The sequence below is a fragment of the Entelurus aequoreus genome, linkage group LG05 (genome assembly GCF_033978785.1).
Source record: "Entelurus aequoreus isolate RoL-2023_Sb linkage group LG05, RoL_Eaeq_v1.1, whole genome shotgun sequence".
Classification (NCBI taxonomy): Eukaryota; Metazoa; Chordata; class Actinopteri; order Syngnathiformes; family Syngnathidae; genus Entelurus; species Entelurus aequoreus.
This window is the reverse complement of record NC_084735.1, coordinates 21,141,091-21,161,575: the sequence shown is the minus strand read 5'-3', so window position 1 is coordinate 21,161,575 and position 20,485 is coordinate 21,141,091. Positions and strand designations below refer to the sequence as shown.

General features: G+C 40.3%; 2 protein-coding genes across 4 annotated transcripts in view; both read right to left on the bottom strand.

The window, feature by feature from the left end:
• bmp8a (bone morphogenetic protein 8a) overlaps nucleotides 1-9,029 on the bottom strand; it is a 67,722-nt gene extending 58,693 nt beyond the window's left edge. For all 3 annotated transcript variants that reach the window (XM_062047395.1, XM_062047396.1, XM_062047397.1), the window contains exon 1: nucleotides 8,663-9,029. The gene's annotated coding sequence lies outside the window, so the exon portion shown is untranslated. The remainder of the gene's footprint in view (nucleotides 1-8,662) is intronic.
• Nucleotides 9,030-11,183: 2,154 nt separating this feature from the next.
• The window catches only part of macf1a (microtubule actin crosslinking factor 1a), a 389,896-nt gene continuing 380,594 nt past the window's right edge, over nucleotides 11,184-20,485 (bottom strand). Inside the window, 4 exon segments of the mRNA XM_062047376.1 lie at nucleotides 11,184-12,061; nucleotides 12,133-12,241; nucleotides 12,465-12,575; nucleotides 19,795-20,000. Of these exon segments, the coding sequence (XP_061903360.1) occupies nucleotides 11,817-12,061; nucleotides 12,133-12,241; nucleotides 12,465-12,575; nucleotides 19,795-20,000 (671 nt within the window). The 3' untranslated portion in view covers nucleotides 11,184-11,816.

Sequence of the window (20,485 nt, the reverse complement as noted above, 5' to 3'; positions counted from 1 at the left end):
CCAGTCCATAGTGGATCTAACATAATAATGTGAGAGTCCAGTCCATAGTGGATCTAACATAATAGTGAGAGTCCAGTCCATAGTGGATCTAACATAATAGTGTGATAGTCCAGTCCACAGTGGATCTAACATAATAGTTAGAGTCCAGTCCATAGTGGATCTAACATAATAGTGTGAGAGTCCAGTCCATAGTGGATCTAACATAATAGTGTGAGAGTCCAGTCCATAGTGGATCTAACATAATATTGTGAGAGTCCAGTCCATAGTGGATCTAGCATAATAGTGTGAGAGTCCAGTCCATAGTGGATCTAACATAATAGTGTTAGAGTCCAGTCCATAGTGGATCTAACATAATATTGTGAGAGTCCAGTCCATAGTGGATCTAACATAATAGTGTGAGAGTCCAGTCCATAGTGGATCTAACATAATAGTGTTAGAGTCCAGTCCATAGTGGATCTAACATAATAGTGTGAGAGTCCAGTCCATAGTGGATCTAACATAATAGTGTGAGAGTCCAGTCCATAGTGGATCTAACATAATATTGTGAGAGTCCAGTCCATAGTGGATCTAACATAATAGTGTGAGAGTCCAGTCCATAGTGGATCTAACATAATAGTGTGAGAGTCCAGTCCATAGTGGATCTAACATAATAATGTGAGAGTCCAGTCCATAGTGGATCTAACATAATAGTGAGAGTCCAGTCCATAGTGGATCTAACATAATAGTGTGATAGTCCAGTCCACAGTGGATCTAACATAATAGTTAGAGTCCAGTCCATAGTGGATCTAACATAATAGTGTGAGAGTCCAGTCCATAGTGGATCTAACATAATAGTGTGAGAGTCCAGTCCATAGTGGATCTAACATAATATTGTGAGAGTCCAGTCCATAGTGGATCTAGCATAATAGTGTGAGAGTCCAGTCCATAGTGGATCTAACATAATAGTGTTAGAGTCCAGTCCATAGTGGATCTAACATAATATTGTGAGAGTCCAGTCCATAGTGGATCTAACATAATAGTGTGAGAGTCCAGTCCATAGTGGATCTAACATAATAGTGTTAGAGTCCAGTCCATAGTGGATCTAACATAATAGTGTGAGAGTCCAGTCCATAGTGGATCTAACATAATAGTGTGAGAGTCCAGTCCATAGTGGATCTAACATAATATTGTGAGAGTCCAGTCCATAGTGGATCTAACATAATAGTGTGAGAGTCCAGTCCATAGTGGATCTAACATAATAGTGTTAGAGTCCAGTCCATAGTGGATCTAACATAATATTGTGAGAGTCCAGTCCATAGTGGATCTAACATAATAGTGTGAGAGTCCAGTCCATAATGGATCTAACATAATAGTGTTAGAGTCCAGTCCATAGTGGATCTAACATAATATTGTGAGAGTCCAGTCCATAGTGGATCTAACATAATAGTGTGAGAGTCCAGTCCATAGTGGATCTAGCATAATAGTGTGAGAGTCCACTCCATAGTGGATCTAACATAATAGTGTGAGAGTCCAGTCCATAGTGGATCTAACATAATAGTGTGAGAGTCCAGTCCATAGTGGATCTAGCATAATAGTGTGAGAGTCCAGTCCATAGTGGATCTAACATAATAGTTAGAGTCCAGTCCATAGTGGATCTAACATAATAGTGTGAGAGTCCAGTCCATAGTGGATCTAGCATAATAGTGTGAGAGTCCAGTCCATAGTGGATCTAACATAATAGTGTGAGAATCCAGTCCACAGTGGATCTAACATAATAGTGAGAGTCCAGTCCATAGTGGATCTAACATAATAGTGTGAGAGTCCAGTCCATAGTGGATCTAACATAATAATGTGAGAGTCCAGTCCATAGTGGATCTAACATAATAGTGTGAGAGTCCAGTCCATAGTGGATCTAACATAATAATGTGAGAGTCCAGTCCATAGTGGATCTAACATAATAGTGAGAGTCCAGTCCATAGTGGATCTAACATAATAGTGTGATAGTCCAGTCCACAGTGGATCTAACATAATAGTTAGAGTCCAGTCCATAGTGGATCTAACATAATAGTGTGAGAGTCCAGTCCATAGTGGATCTAACATAATAGTGTGAGAGTCCAGTCCATAGTGGATCTAACATAATATTGTGAGAGTCCAGTCCATAGTGGATCTAGCATAATAGTGTGAGAGTCCAGTCCATAGTGGATCTAACATAATAGTGTTAGAGTCCAGTCCATAGTGGATCTAACATAATATTGTGAGAGTCCAGTCCATAGTGGATCTAACATAATAGTGTGAGAGTCCAGTCCATAGTGGATCTAACATAATAGTGTTAGAGTCCAGTCCATAGTGGATCTAACATAATATTGTGAGAGTCCAGTCCATAGTGGATCTAACATAATATTGTGAGAGTCCAGTCCATAGTGGATCTAACATAATAGTGAGAGTCCAGTCCATAGTGGATCTAACATAATAGTGTGATAGTCCAGTCCACAGTGGATCTAACATAATAGTTAGAGTCCAGTCCATAGTGGATCTAACATAATAGTGTGAGAGTCCAGTCCATAGTGGATCTAACATAATATTGTGAGAGTCCAGTCCATAGTGGATCTAACATAATAGTGTGAGAGTCCAGTCCATAGTGGATCTAGCATAATAGTGTGAGAGTCCACTCCATAGTGGATCTAACATAATAGTGTGAGAGTCCAGTCCATAGTGGATCTAACATAATAGTGTGAGAGTCCAGTCCATAGTGGATCTAGCATAATAGTGTGAGAGTCCAGTCCATAGTGGATCTAACATAATAGTTAGAGTCCAGTCCATAGTGGATCTAACATAATAGTGTGAGAGTCCAGTCCATAGTGGATCTAGCATAATAGTGTGAGAGTCCAGTCCATAGTGGATCTAACATAATAATGTGAGAGTCCAGTCCATAGTGGATCTAACATAATAGTGAGAGTCCAGTCCATAGTGGATCTAACATAATAGTGTGAGAGTCCAGTCCATAGTGGATCTAACATAATAATGTGAGAGTCCAGTCCATAGTGGATCTAACATAATAGTGAGAGTCCAGTCCATAGTGGATCTAACATAATAGTGTGATAGTCCAGTCCACAGTGGATCTAACATAATAGTTAGAGTCCAGTCCATAGTGGATCTAACATAATAGTGTGAGAGTCCAGTCCATAGTGGATCTAGCATAATAGTGTGAGAGTCCAGTCCATAGTGGATCTAACATAATAGTGTGAGAGTCCAGTCCATAGTGGATCTAACATAATAATGTGAGAGTCCAGTCCATAGTGGATCTAACATAATAGTGAGAGTCCAGTCCATAGTGGATCTAACATAATAGTGTGATAGTCCAGTCCACAGTGGATCTAACATAATAGTTAGAGTCCAGTCCATAGTGGATCTAATATAATAGTGTGAGAGTCCAGTCCATAGTGGATCTAGCATAATAGAGTGAGAGTCCAGTCCATAGTGGATCTAGCATAATAGTGTGAGAGTCCAGTCCATAGTGGATCTAACATAATAGTGTGAGAGTCCAGTCCATAGTGGATCTAACATAATAGTGTGAGTGTGAGGAACTCGCATGGCTGCAGTTTGTGTGTCCCCAAGATGCAAGAACCCGGAGGAGGATGAGCAGGTAAGATGGTTTTAATTATCATCAACAGGGAAATGTAGCAGTCTTGCATACAACAGTTCCAAACATAAAGAGTTTATCATCGAGCACTGAGGAGTGCTCGAGAGAAAACATAAATAGACATATGCTGATTGGCAGCAGGTGTGGACCGGCTGCCAATCAACGGCAGGTGAAGAGAAAACAGTGCTCCGCGGAACAGGAAATTTAACAAAATAAGAGCACTGACCGGAAGTAATACAAAAACCAAGGAGACAAACAGAAATGAAGTGACCGATCGTCACAAAGTTGATGTAGACTCCAGAGATTTAAGCGATAAATATAAAATGTATGTATGCCCTGGCACACCATTATCATCATTTCATCACCCAAGCAAAACACTTTTTACACTTTTATACTGAAATAAATACACCTACATCTTATTAAATAAAAACATAGAAAAAAACTACCAGCAGTGGTAAAGTTCAGATCCATGAAAGTGAATGAATGTTTATAACTGAATACATTTACATATGTATACACATATGTTTTCTTTTAGTATTATTTTTTTTAATGAATTAAGTAACGTTTATGACAACCTTTTTCCAAAACACAATATAGAATGTGACATATAACAGGATAATGCATACGTTTGTCATTGATAAGATGGTGGCGCATGGGTATGCTGCGGCTATGCTAACGCTCTTGGGAGTGTAGAGCGATTTGGCAAAAAACACCCGTCATTTCTGTCAATTTCATGGCTGGCTCAAAGCGTGAACACTCTGTGATCACATACGACCGACAGACAATTCTGGATGTGGATGGATCGGGTCGTTATAGACTGAAAGATGCATGTACGGTGGACCTCCTCGCTAGCATGGGAATACTTCGTGGGCTACATCGAGCGGCCTTTGTAGCAGCGGAATCAAGTGCTAGCGGTGACCGCCAATGGAGACGACATAAGCGGTGCGAGCGGAAGCAGAAGCGGGGATGCCGAGCGGGGCTAACAACAAAGAGAAAAGCTAACCAAAGAAGCGTGGAGTCTCCGGGTAAGAAGCCATTTAAACTAGAACTAGCCGGCGTCAGGCTGGATAATCCCTGCACACATAGCAATTCTCTTAGAATAAAACACAACTCACATAATGTTTTTTCTTTTGTGACCGTGTCAGAGGCAGACATACATTGTACTGAGGTAGCTAACTATGATGCGTTCAGTTTATCGCAACATCAAGCAAACAATCTGAATATCCCCGTCGTATCAATTCCTAGATATGGTCGAAACTATTTAAAGTGCAATACGCATAATAAACGCAACATTATTAATATTGCTACTTCGGATAATTTCAACAAACAATCCTCAAAACAGCCCACTACCTATAATATGGGCTTTTTAAACATAAGATCATTATCTTCCAAAACGTTATTAGTTAATGAAGTCATTAGAGACAACAAACTTGACGTCGTTGGTCTCGCCGAGACCTGGCTCAAACCAGACGATTTTTTTGCGCTAAATGAGGCATCTCCTCCTGGCTATACCAATACACATGTTGCCCGACCTCTTAAAAGGGGAGGGGGTGTCGCACTAATATACAATGAAAACTATAATCTTACACCTAACCTAAATAATAAATATAACTCGTTTGAGGTGCTCACTTTGAGGTTTGTCACACCGCTGCCTCTCCACCTGGCTGTTATCTACCGCCCCCCCTGGGCCCTATTCGGACTTCATCAGTGAATTCTCAGAGTTTGTTGCTGATCTAGTGACGCACGCCGACAATATAATCATAATGGGGGACTTTAATATCCATATGAATACCCCATCGGACCCTCCATGCGTGGCGCTCCAGACTATAATTGATAGCTGTGGTCTTACACAAATAATAAATGAACCCACGCATCGCAACGGTAATACGATAGATCTAGTGCTTGTCAGGGGTGTCACCACCTCTAAAGTTACGATACTCCCGTACACTAAAGTAATGTCCGATCATTACCTTATAAAATTCAAAGTTCTGACTCATTGTCAACAAACTAATAATAATAATAATAACTACTATAGCAGCCGCAACATTAATGCTGCCACAACGACGACTCTTACTGACCTACTGCCTTCGGTAATGGCACCATTCCCAAATTATGTGGGCTCTATTGATAACCTCACTAACAACTTTAATGACGCCCTGCGCGACACCATTGATATTGTAGCACCGCTAAAGCTAAAAAGGGCCCCTAAAAGGCGTACCCCATGGTTTACAGAAGAAACTAAAGCCCAGAAATTATCATGTAGAAAGCTGGAACGCAAATGGCGTGCGACTAAACTTGAGGTTTTCCATCAAGCATGGTGTGATAGTTTAATAACTTATAAACACATGCTTACCTCAGCTAAAGCTAAATATTACTTAAATCTCATCTACCTCAACAAAAATGATCCTAAATTTCTGTTTAGTACAGTAGCATCGCTAACCCAACAAGGGACTTCTCCCAGTAGCTCCACCCACTCAGCAGATGACTTTATGAATTTCTTTAATAAGAAAATTGAAGTCATTAGAAAAGAGATTAAAGACAATGCATCTCAGCTACAACTGGGTTCTATTAACACAAATACGACTGTATATACGACGGATACCGCCCTCCAAAATAGTTTCTCTCTCTTTGATGAAATAACATTGGAGGAATTGTCAAAATGTGTAAATGGGACAAAACAAACAACATGTTTACTTGACCCAATTCCTGGGAAACTTATCAAGGAGCTTTTTATATTATTAGGTCCATCAGTGTTAAATATTATAAACTTTTCACTTTCCTCTGGCACTGTTCCCCTAGCATTCAAAGAAGCGGTTATTCATCCTCTACTCAAAAGACCTAACCTCGATCCTGATCTCCTAGTAAACTACCGGCCGGTGTCCCACCTTCCGTTTATCTCGAAAATCCTCGAAAAAATTGTAGCACAGCAGCTAAATGAACACTTAGCGTCTAACAATCTCTGTGAACCTTTTCAGTCCGGTTTCAGGGCAAATCACTCTACGGAGACAGCCCTCGCAAAAATGACTAATGATCTATTGCTAACGATGGATTCTGATGCTTCATCTATGTTGCTGCTTCTTGATCTTAGCGCCGCTTTCGATACTGTTGATCATAATATTTTATTAGAGCGTATCAAAACGCGTACTGGGATGACAGACTTAGCCTTGTCTTGGTTTAACTCTTATCTTACTGACAGGATGCAGTGTGTCTCCCATAACAATGTGACCTCGGACTATGTTAAGGTAACGTGCGGAGTTCCCCAGGGTTCGGTTCTTGGCCCTGCACTCTTTAGTATTTACATGCTGCCGCTAGGTGACATCATACGCAAATACGGTGTTAGCTTTCACTGTTATGCTGATGACACCCAACTCTACATGCCCCTAAAGCTGACCAACACGCCGGATTGTAGTCAGCTGGAGGCGTGTCTTAATGAAATTAAACAATGGATGTCCGCTAACTTTTTGAAACTCAACGCTAAGAAAACGGAAATGCTGATTATCGGTCCTGCTCAACACCGACATCTATTTAATAATACCACCTTAACATTTGACAACCAAACAATTAAACAAGGCGACTCGGTAAAGAATCTGGGCATTATCTTCGACCCAACTCTCTCGTTTGAGTCGCACATTAAGAGTGTTACTAAAACGGCCTTCTTTCATCTCCGTAATATCGCTAAAATTCGTCCCATTTTGTCCACAAGCGATGCTGAGATCATTATCCATGCGTTCGTTACGTCTCGTCTCGATTACTGTAACGTTTTATTTTCGGGCCTCCCTATGTCTAGCATTAAAAGATTACAGATGGTACAAAATGCGGCTGCTAGACTTTTGACAAAAACAAGAAAGTTTGATCATATTACGCCTATACTGGCTCACTTGCACTGGCTTCCTGTGCACCTAAGATGCGACTTTAAGGTTTTACTACTTACGTATAAAATACTACACGGTCAAGCTCCTGCCTATCTTGACGATTGTATTGTACCATATGTCCCGGCAAGAAATCTGCGTTCAAAGAACTCCGGCTTATTAGTGATTCCCAGAACCCAAAAAAAGTCTGCGGGCTATAGAGCGTTTTCTATTCGGGCTCCAATACTATGGAATGCCCTCCCGGTAAAAGTTAGAGATGCTACCTCAGTAGAAGCATTTAAGTCTCATCTTAAAACTCATTTGTATACTCTAGCCTTTAAATAGACTCCCTTTTTAGACCAGTTGATCTGCCGTTTCTTTTCTTTTCTTTTCTACTCTGCTCCCAACCCGGGGTGGACCGCTAGCCTGTCCATCAGATGGGGACATCTCTACGCTGCTGACCCGTCTCCGCTCGGGATGGTTCCTGCTGGCCCCACCATGGACTGGACTTTCGCTGATGTGTTGGACTTTCACAATATTATGTCAGACCCACTCGACATCCATTGCTTTCGGTCTCCCCTAGAGAGGGGGGGGGGGGGGTGGGGTTACCCACATATGCGGTCCTCTCCAAGGTTTCTCATAGTCATTCACATTGACGTCCCACTGGGGTGAGTTTTCCTTGCCCGTATGTGGGCTCTGTACCGAGGATGTCGTTGTGGCTTGTACAGCCCTTTGAGACACTTGTGATTTAGGGCTGTATAAATAAACATTGATTGATTGATTTGTTTTCAAAACGCTGGCAAAAAAGCGGGACCCCAAAAATGTACTGTGGGACCCCATTTGTATGACTTGATGGGGTCCCTGGGACCCCATTTTGAAAATTCCTAGCGCCAACACTGCTGTCAACAGAGGAGAAAAAATGCTTTAAATATATTATTTACGAAGCAAGTTCGAGTATTATTGGCAAATGTTGGCACGCATATATGTGTCCTCCTTTTGGCATTTCAGAATATGGTCAGCCTAGCATAGCATAGCAACTAATACTGATAGCAGCTGGCTAAAATTGCTTACCTGCCTGATGTTTTTTCAAAATCTTTATCCAGAGTATCTACACTTATCTTAGTTTTGCTCCTTGGTGTGGTTGTTTTCGTAGCGTTTAGGGACGAAAACATACATTTTGCGTGAGAGTTCATACCTGTTTAAAAACGGTGTGACGAATTCAATTGAGTTCCAACTTCCGGGAGTTCGGTGACGTCACACTGCGGGCCAGGACCCGGATGTCGCGCCATTTTTGTAGAATAACACTTTGTCAACAGTTCAGTGAATAAAGCAACGATTAAAACCCGGACAAGTCAGCGTCAAAAATTATGCCAAAACGCCACAAAAATATTTTTAAGAGTTGTACATGTATCGACTTGACCCAAATGCAAGGAACATTACGTGGGTAAACTTGTCAGTTTGGATTGGGGATCGTGTTGAGATATATCAGAAGTTACACGAATGGTAAACATGCGTACACGTAAATGTAAAAAGTAATAACTAGTCCTTGTGTTGTCAATATTTGATGTGCTTGAACATAATTCAAAATACATACCACATACAAAACGAGTGGCGCACATTCTGAATGGATGTTATCCAGCTTCCTCCTCGTCAATTCTGACTGAGGCGTTCAAGTCGAGATGTGACGTTACCGAACGAGTCGAGTCTTTTGAACGGCTCTTTGGCGAACGGATAGAACCGAGTCCCAATTGTGAGCCGTTCGGGATGAACATGCAAATTTGATGTCCGCAATTGCCCACTCAAGCTTGTGTCGCCCGAACTGGAACAGTGATTGAGACTTTTATTAGTAGGTTGCACAGTGAAGTACATATTCCTTACAATTGACCACTAAATGGTAACACCCCAATACGTTTTTCAACTTGTTTAGTGATTGTCAAACTGGTAGGTGGGCTCGAAGTAGTCTGTAAATATGTAATATATATATGGAGTATCATTGATGTGTGTGCATTGTGGGTAATGTTACAGTGGCCAAAATATTCAATATACTTTGTTAAATAAAACCTCTGCCTAGTTTTTAACGAATACTTGAGCCTACTACGCTACCGCATTCCAATGTTGGTCATGAGAGCCAAGTATTTTCAGAGGTGGTATTTGGTAAAAAAAAACTAAAAAAAAACTTTTGAGAACCACTGTACTAGAAAATTAGTAAATTAAATTAAATTGCATCATTATATATATATATATATATGTATATATATCACACATATATATAAAAATATTTTTGAATTGTATTTGCTCAGTACTCAAAATAGTAGTTCAAGCATACACACATCAGTTATGGTAATATAATTATTAATACAATTTTTAATAGGTCCTAATTTTTCTTGTTTTATTTTATTTTTTTTATCCATTAAAGGCTTTTATTCTCTACTCAGTGGCCTAGTGGTTAGAGTGTCCGCTCTGAGATGGGTAGGTTGTGAGTTCAAACCCCGGCCGAGTCATACCAAAGACTATAAAAATGGGACCCATTACCTCCCTGCTTGGCACTCAGCATCAAGGGTTGGAATTGGGAATGAAATCACCAAAAATAATTCCCGGGCGCGGCCACTGCTGCTGCTCACTGCTCCCCTCACCTCCCAGGGGGTGTACAAGGAGATGGGTTAAATGCAGAGGACAAATTTCACCACACCTAGTGTGTACTTATCCTCTATATTGTTATAATGCCACACCTTTTTTTTTTTTTAAGTGAGGGAAAAATTCTAACTAGTGCCAAAGCCCGATGGAATGTTTACAATCACAGCAACAAAAAAAGGCTAATATTTCGGAATAATTGCCACCAATACAGTAATATTTGTGTAAATTAAATTATACTTATCGTACAACTGATTCTAGTGATTGTTTCCATGTCTTTTAAACCAGTGGTCCCCAACCGATTGGTACCGGGCCGCACAAGAAACTACATATTTTTTTAAATTAAATCAACATAAAAAACACAAGATACACTTACAATTAGTGCACCAACCCAATAAACCTCCCTCCCGCCACTCATTCACACAAAATAGTTGTTTCTTTCTGTTATTAATATTTCTGGTTCCTACATTATATATCAATACAATCTGCAGGGATACGTAAGCACACATGATTGTATTTTTTTATGACAAAAAATAAATAAATATGTATATAAAATAAAAAAACATCCCCCCCGTGGGACAAATTTTCAAGGGTCCGCAGTTGAAAAAAGGTTGGGGACACCTGTTTTAAACGACTCTCTGAAAGGAAATCCTATCTCTACAAAACACTGACCAGAAAAAAAACATGTTTCTTTACTGCAAGCATCGTTTTAATACAAAAAAAGAACAACAAATTGTTTATAATTTCATGTGTTTGCTTCACTTTGACACCAGCGACCCCCCCCCCCCCCCCATTGTCTCACTCCATGTTCACACAGTAACAGCATCTTGCCCCCCCCCTCACAGAGAGACAATAAATAAATAAAAATCCCATAGTAAGTCTTCTTTGTAAATGAATGTTTTGTTATAAACTTCATGTTGCTTCTTATTACACATGAAGGGCAGAGCCCTTTGGTCAAGATGGTTAGACAAACGTGTGTGTGTGTGTGTGTGTGTTTACGTGATGTGACACACACTCCACGCACTTAAAATCTTCATCTGCCAACAACAATTAAATATTAGATTTAAATTTTAGGCTGAACAAGAAAGAAAAAAAAAAGAAAAAAAAAAAAAAGAGTATAAATTAACAAAAAGACGTAACATTCGCAGATAATGTGTAACACACGACAAGGTGGGGGGAGGGGCGAGGTCACATGGGCTGCACACACCAGAAGGGGGAGGGGCAAGCTGGTGCCACCTTGGTGGTTTACGTGTGTCAGCAGTGAGGCCAAACCGCGGCCCCCTCCATGCTGGCGTTCCGGCCCCCCCCCCCCCCCCCCCGCACTGAGCTCTTTACATGTGGCGTCACATGGCAGTCGTTGCATATTTTCTGGCCCGCAAGCCAAAAGTTTTTTGTTAGTTTTTTCCATTTCTCCTGAATTCGGTTGTTTGTGTTGTCGTGGAGACGGCGGTCCGCTCTGAAAACGTTTGCGTGCTCAGAGGCGGCGCCGCCCCCTTGTCAGTCAATAAGGCAGCGTCACATCTGGTCGCTTTTGGCGGGAAGGACGGCGACGGAGGAAAAGTGTCGCCGCAGCTTCCGTATGAAGGATTAAGTCGGTGCGAGACGCGGACTTCCCTCCCCTGCTTTCCCGCCACAAACGAGCGCTACGGGCCGCGCCGCCGCATCCAAGCGCCCACCTTCAGCGGAAGGAAGAGAAGTGTGTGTGCTGACCCTCGCTGTCATTTCTTGGCGCCGGGGGTCTTTGGACTCTGCGTCTTCTTGGCGATGGTCGGAATCTTGGAAGGCTTGGCTCCGCCCCCCGGCCTCCTGGGGGTGTCCGACGTGTCCGAGCAAACGGAGCGAGCGTCTTGGAGCTCCGAAGCGTCGGAGGCGTCGCTGCCTCGTCGACTGCTGGCCCTGCTGCCCGCCCGGCTGCCCGCCCGGCTGGTGGGACCGCTGGCGGTGGACGCGCCTCGCTTTGGATCTGGCGAGACAAGGACAGGTCAAGGGGTCACGTCCAGCGCGGTGTTACATGGGGGACGCTCGACGCCTCACCGCTGCGCGTCTGCTTGGTGCCGTGCGGCGTTCCGCCGTTCTCCCCCGTCAGCGAGCCGCGGCTGGAGTGGAAGGTCGGCCGCTTCAGCTTGGAGCCCGACGCCGCCCCCTGCAGGTGGAGACGGGAAAGGTGAGATCGGGGACGCCTGCAGGTTACTGCAGCTTGTTAGAAACATGGCCGACACGCAACATGAACGTTGAACACACAATATCGACACATTTGGATCCTCGTCTTGTTAATGCTTCTACTGCATGACAGGGTTGGCAGGAATAGGGCGCTAGTGTGTGTTGCCAGGGGGGGGGGGGGGGGGGGGCTTTACTGAGTGCGTTACCTCGTGCCCGTGGTCGCCGTGATCCGGGCAGCAGTGGCACTTGGGCGGCGTCGGCGTTTTACTGTGCGCCAACCACGGCTTGGCGTAGTCACGGGAATGAGTGTGGGAGGACTGAAGGGAGCAAGGAAGGAAGGAAGGAAGGAAGGGAGGAAGGTAGCAAAGCACACGAGGAGGGAGCGCAGTGTGATGGTTCAAAGTGTTTGTTTGTTTGTTTGTTTGTTGGAGTCAAGAAGAAAAGGCAGAAGGAAGATGAGCGAGACAAGACAAAAACAATGTCATACATTGACTGATGAAATATACAAACAACACAATGCAACAAACAAGCACATTTTACTCCTTCTCATCCCTGTTTTACTTGAATATTACTCATTTCAAATGAATATGGTCAAAGGACGGACAATAAACTCGGCTTGTGCCGACTTGAGAGAAATGTAAAGGTTGGCCATCGCCGATTAATGACGATCACAAACAACGATCCTTTCAGGCCAATATCATGTTGATTGTTAGTATCCCAACTGACAAGCTAGTAGCTAACACGTGTGGAGCCGCTCACCTTCATCACCGCAAACAAAATAGAATTTCTTAGCATCATTATCAAGTATTATTATCACTGGAGGACAGCGCTAAACATGGCACACACCAGACAGCAAGCAGGGGCAGGCGAGCTAATAGCTAAGCTAGCTGCTAAGGTAGCATGTAACAACAGATGTGCGGTACTTGTTTTTTTTTACAGATTCGATACCAAGTAAAATTCAGGCTGGTATCGGTGATACCGAAACTTTGTGCAACCATACCTAACGTGTCTGGTAAAAATGAAAAAGTATTGTATTTCAAGTATTGCTGCTTTAGGGGAATCATCTCAAATGATGGTGTTATTTTGCACTGAACACACACACACATATACATACGTATATATATACATACGTATATATATATATATATATATATATATATATATATATATATATATATATATACACATATATATATATACATATATATATATACATATATATATATACATATATATATATACATATATATATATACATATATATATATATATATATATATATATACATATATATATATACATATATATATATATATATATATATATATATATACATATATATATATATATATATATACATATACATATATATATATATATATATATATATATATATATATATATATATATATGTATGTATGTATGTGTGGGAAAAAAATCACAAGACTATTTCATCTCTACAGACCTGTTTCATGAGGGTTTCCTCAATCCTCAAGAGATTAAATCTCCTGAGGGTTGAGGAAACCCCTATGTGTATATATATATATATATATATATATATATATATATATATATATATATATATATATATATATATATATATATATATATATATATATATATATATATATATATATATATATATATATATATATATATATATCCATCCATTTCCTACCGCTTGTCCCTATATATATATATATATATATATTTGTCTTATATACATATTAATATATATATATATAGACCTATATATATATATATATATATATATATATATATATATATATAGTATATATATATACATATATATTGTATATATATATATATATATAGTATATATATACATATATATAGTGTATATATATACATATATACATATATATATATATATATATATATATATATATATATACATATATATATATATATATATAGTATATGTAGGCATATGCCTATATATATATGCCTATATGTATATATGCCTATATATATATATATATATATATATATATATATATATATATATATATATATATATATATATATATATATATATATATATATATATATGCATCAAAAGAATCAATATTATAACAAAGATATGGTATCGATATTTCAGTATCTATCTGCACATTACTCGTGCTTAGTAAAAAGTACGAAGTGTAGCATTAAAGCAGAAAGTAAGCAGAGACTAACAGGAAATGAACAAGTAGATTAATAGAAGTTATAGAGAAGATAATACAACAATTAACAAGTAGAGGTGGGAATCTTTGGGCACCTCACGATTCAATTGCGATTACGATTCAGGAGCTACGATTCTTTAATTTATGTATATTCATGCAGTTTTTTTCATTTCACTAAATAAGCCTTTTTCACTTGCCACCTTTAAAAACAGCGTGTTTGTAATAAGAAATAACGTTAAATTAATTCCCATCACATGTATTAAATGAAATGAAATGTGTATAAAACTGGAACATAAGTGCCCTAATATAAAGGAGCTGGTCAGATCTCTCAGTGAGGTGGCTCAGACACATTTTACAACTGTCTTCATTGCTTTATTTACAATAAATAATCCATTATTGACTTTTACTAATCGATTTTATAATTGTACAGGTCCGAATTGCGATGCCTCTAAAAATCTATTATTGCCCCCACCTCTAATTTCAAGTGTTGGTGTCAGCCTTGTCAGTCTGTACACCACACGTATGAGGAGCACTGGATCGATCCATAAATTGGTGGTGTCGATACCAAGGGTAATACCAGTCCATGATCGATATTTTCTTTTCGTAAAATCTTTATACATTTTTAAAAAATGTTTACAAGTTCAGAGAATTAATTCCCTGGACACATGAAGACTTTAGCGCCAAAAACAAAAGGTTTAAACAAGTACTATATCGTAGTTTTTGTTTAGTTGGTGTACTATTGACCTTTTTGCTCCAACAATTGTATGTAATATAAGAAAATACGCATCTTGTTTAAATATTGTGTGCATATTGTTAAACTGTCATTAGCACTCACTAGAAACACATTAACGTCAATTACGGACTATAAGTCGTTACTCTTTTCCCCACACTTTGAACCCTGTGGCTTATAAAATTGAGCAGCTACTTCATGGATTTTTCTTTGTTGACGGCCATAATTTAAAAGAAAAAACCAAGCAAAAACACAGAGTGTTTTATTGTTTGTGCCTCGGTGCCATCGTTTGGACAAGTTCGCTCACTGCAGTTGCTGCAATGTCCTTTTGTTCAGGACTTTTAACAACCGGGAAGTAGAGTGCCCTCCATTGCGTTTCTACTCGTACGGATTTTTCATTCACCATTCCAAGCAATGTTTGTAAGTTTTACAATATGAATAAAACTGTTTATACTTACTAAACTGCCCCATGTGTGATGTCTGTAGAAGTATTTTCATGCATATTTGTACGGGCTATCATAACGTGATGACCCTCGCGTCGTTAGCAATTTTTTTCTTCTGAAATGTAGTGGGCGCGGCTTATAGTCTGGTGCAGCTAATGTATGGAAACTTTATTATTTTTCTTCTGAAATTTAGTGGGTGCGGCTTATAGTCCGGTGCACCTTATATGTAGAAACTATTTTTTTCTTCTGGGATTTAGTGGGTGCGGCTTATAGTCCGGTGCACCTTATATGTAGAAACTATTTTTTTCTTCTGGGATTTAGTGGGTGCGGTTTATAGGCCGGTGCGGCTAATATATGGAAACAATATTTTTCTTCTGAAATTTAGTAGGTGCGGCGCGGCTAATATACGGAAACTTTATTTTTTTTCTTCTGAAATTTAGTGGGTGCGACTTATAGTCCGGTGCGGCTAAAATATGGAAACTGTTTTTTCCTTCTGAAATGTAGTGGGTGCGGCTTATAGTCCGGTGCGGCTAATATATGGAAACTATTTTTTTCCTTCTGGAATTTGGTGGGTGCGGCTTATAGTCCGGTGCGGTTAATATATGGAAACTTTTTTTTCTTTTCTTTTCTGGAATTAAGTGGGAACGGCTTATAGTCAGGTGCGGATAATATATGGAAACTTTTATTTTTTTTCTTCTGAAATTAAGTGGGTGCGGCTCATAGTCCGGTGCGGCTAATATATGGAAACACATTTTTTCTTCTGAAATTCAGTGGGTGCGCCTTATAGTCCGGTGCAGCTTATATATGGAAACTATTTTTTCTTTTGGAATTTAGTGGGTGCGGCTTATAGTCCGGTGTGGCTAAAATATGAAAACTATTTTTTTCCCTGAAATTTAGTGGGTGTAGCTTGTAGTCCGGTGCAGCTAATATATGGAAACTTTTTATTCTGGAATTTAGTGGGTGCGGCTTATAGTCCGGTGCGGCTTATATATGGAAACTATTTTTTCTTCTGAAATTTAGTGGGTGCGGCTTATAGTCCAGTGCGGCTAAAATATGGAAACTATTTTTTCTTCTGAAATTCAGTGGGTGCGCCTTATAGTCCGGTGCAGCTTATACATGGAAACTATTTTTTCTTTTGGAATTTAGTGGGTGTGGCTAAAATATGCAAACTATTTTTTTTCCTGAAATTTAGTGGGTGTAGCTTGTAGTCCGGTGCAGCTAATATATGGAAACTTTTTATTCTGGAATTTAGTGGGTGCGGCTTATAGTCCGGTGCGGCTTATATATGGAAACTATTTTTTCTTCTGAAATTTAGTGGGTGCGGCTTATAGTCCAGTGCGGCTAAAATGTGGAAACTATTTTTTCTTCTGAAATTCTGTGGGTGCGCCTTATAGTCCGGTGCAGCTTATATATGGAAACAATTTTTTCTTTTGGAATTTAGTGGGTGCGGCTTATAGTCCGGTGTGGCTAAAATATGCAAACTATTTTTTTTCCTGAAATTGAGTGGGTGTAGCTTATAGTCCGGTGCAGCTAATATATGGAAACTATTTTTTTATTCTGGAATTTAGTGGGTGCGGCTTATAGTCCGGTGCGGCTTATTTATGGAAACAATTTTTTCTTCTGAAATTTAGTGGGTGCGGCTTATAGTCCAGTGCGGCTAAAATATGGAAACTATTTTTTCTTCTGAAATTTGCTGTGTGCGGCTTATAGTCCGGTGCAGCTCATATATGGAAACTATTTTTTTCTTCTGAAATTTGGTGGGTGCGGCTAATAGTCCGGTGCAGCTACTATATGGAAACTATTTTTTCTTCTGAAATTTAGTGGGTGCGGCTTAGAGTCCGGTGCGGCTAATATATGGAAACTTTTTTATTTTTTTCTTCTGAAATTTGGTGGGTGCGGCTTATAGCCCGGTGCGGCTAATATGTGGAAACTATTTTTTTTCTTCTGGAGTTTAGTGAGTGCGGCTAATATATGGAAACTATTTTTTCTTCTGAGATGTAGTGGGTGCGGCTTATAGTCCGGTAAGGCTAATATATGGAAACTATATTTTTTCTTCTGGAATTTAGTGGGTGCGGCTAATATATGGAAACAATTTTTTTCTTCTGAAGTTTAGTGAGTGCGGCTAAAATGTGGAAACTATTTTCTTTCTTCTGAAATTTTGTGGGTGCGGTGTATAGTTCGGTGCGGCTAATATATGGAAACACATTTTTTCTTCTGAAATGTAGTGGGTGCGGCTAATATGTGGAAACTTTTTTTCTTCTGGAGTTTAGTGGGTGCGGCTTAGAGTCCGGTGCGGCTAATATATGGAAACTGTTTTATTTTTTTCTTCTGAAATTTGGTGGGTGCGGCTTATAGCCCGGTGCGGCTAATATATGGAAACTATTTTTTCTTCTGAAATGTAGTGGGTGCGGCTTATAGTCCGGTACGGCTAATATATGGAAACTATATTTTTTCTTCTGGAATTTAGTGGGTGCGGCTTATAGTCCGGTGCGGCTAATATATGGAAACAATTTTTTTCTTCTGAAGTTTAGTGAGTGCGGCTAAAATGTGGAAACTATTTTCTTCTGAAATTTTGTGGGTGCGGTGTATAGTTCGGTGCGGCTAATATATGGAAACAAATTTTTTCTTCTGAAATTTAGTGGGTGCGGCTAATATATGGAAACTTTTTTTCTTCTGGAGTTTAGTGGGTGCGGCTTAGAGTCCGGTGCGGCAAAAATATGGGAGCTATTTTTTTCTTCTGAAATTTGGTGGGTGCGGCTTATAGCCCGGTGCGGCTAATATATGGAAACTATTTTTTTTCTTCTGGAGTTTAGTGAGTGCGGCTAATATATGGAAACTATTTTTTCTTCTGAAATGTAGTGGGTGCGGCTTATAGTCCGGTACGGCTAATATATGGAAACTATATTTTTTCTTCTGGAATTTAGTGGGTGCGGCTTATAGTCCGGTGCGGCTAATATATGGAAAATAATTTTTTTCTTCTGAAGTTTAGTGAGTGCGGCTAAAATGTGGAAACTATTTTCTTTCTTCTGAAATTTTGTGGGTGCGGTGTATAGTTCGGTGCGGCTAATATATGGAAACACATTTTTTCTTCTGAAATTTAGTGGGTGCGGCTAATATATGTAAACTTTTTTTCTTCTGGAGTTTAGTGGGTGCGGCTTATAGTCCGGTGCGGCAAAAATATGGGAGCTATTTTTTTCTTCTGAAATTTGGTGGGTGCGGCTTATAGCCCGGTGCGGCTAATATATGGAAACTATTTTTTTTCTTCTGGAGTTTAGTGAGTGCGGCTAATATATGGAAACTATTTTTTCTTCTGAAATGTAGTGGGTGCGGCTTATAGTCCGGTACAGCTAATATATGGAAACTATATTTTTTCTTCTGGAATTTAGTGGGTGCGGCTTATAGTCCGGTGCGGCTAATATATGGAAAATAATTTTTTTCTTCTGAAGTTTAGTGAGTGCGGCTAAAATGTGGAAACTATTTTCTTTCTTCTGAAATTTTGTGGGTGCGGTGTATAGTTCGGTGCGGCTAATATATGGAAACACATTTTTTCTTCTGAAATTTAGTGGGTGCGGCTAATATATGGAAACTTTTTTTCTTCTGGAGTTTAGTGGGTGCGGCTTATAGTCCGGTGCGGCAAAAATATGGGAGCTATTTTTTTCTTCTGAAATTTAGTGGGTGCGGCTTATAGTCCGGTGCGGCTAATATGTGGAAACTTTTATTTATTTTCTTCTGAAATTCAGTGGGTGTGGCTTATAGTTTGGTGCAGCTAATATATGGATCTATTTTTTCTTCTGAAATTTGGTGGGTGCGGCTTATAGTCCAGTACAGCTAATATATGGAAACTATTTTTTTCTTCTGAGATTTAGTGGGTGTAACTTATATCCCGGTGCGCTCTACAGTCCGGTAAATACGTATCGATATCGCCCGGTCTCACTCATGAATGATCGATACTGGAATCGGCAGCATAAAACCCTGATAGGAACATCTTTAAAATATATTTTTGGAACCTGATTTTTCAATATTAGTGAATTTACGTGACGATGAGGACATCGTTTTATTATTTTCACCTGTCACAGGTGCAGAAACAAAAAGAGTAAAAACACTAAAAACTACCCACATTTTTGGTCCGATGCCATGAAAAAACGTCTGACTGTTGTGAGAATGTTGCAGTTCTTACCCTGGATGATGCCGAGGCTGTGGGCGTGGCCGGCGTGGAGGGCAGCGAGGCGCCGCTGTGGGAGGCAGAGGAGGACGAGCGAGTGGGCGAGGCGTTACGCGAGCCGGGCTTGGAGCGTCGCCCGCGCGAGCGGAAGGCAGAGAGACACTGAGGCGTCCCCTCGGAGATGAACTTCTCCCGCAGCTCCAAGTTGGTGCGACCCCGAGCTGCAACACAAGACAGGAACACGTTTGGTGCACGTCCAGCAGGGGGCGGCGAAGTGGACGCTTGGCTCGCAGCGTGGCGGAGGCGCTCGGGCGGGTGCGTTTGTTTTGTGCGTGTCATGTTCTCCCCCTGATGCCATGGTTGGAGTGTGTGTCAGTGTGTAAGTGCAAGTCATGCGTGGTCACACTTTGTCAAGTCGGCAGCAGCATTCTGTGAGCAAACAGCGAGCGGCAGCCGCCATCCAGCAGGCAACAACAACAACAACAAGCGCACGCAAGCTCCCTAACAGAGTAAGAGCACGCAGAATGCTCGAGAGGAGAGTGGAACATGGATGAACAAGTGCACAGTAAGGAGGTAAAGATGGAGGGAGTTAAATCACCACTCAGGTGTGACGGCCATGTCCACACATACACCAACAGTACTTTGAAAAACATTTTCACAATGTTTTTTTGTAAGTTACTTATTTGGGGAGGCATTTTATATGCAA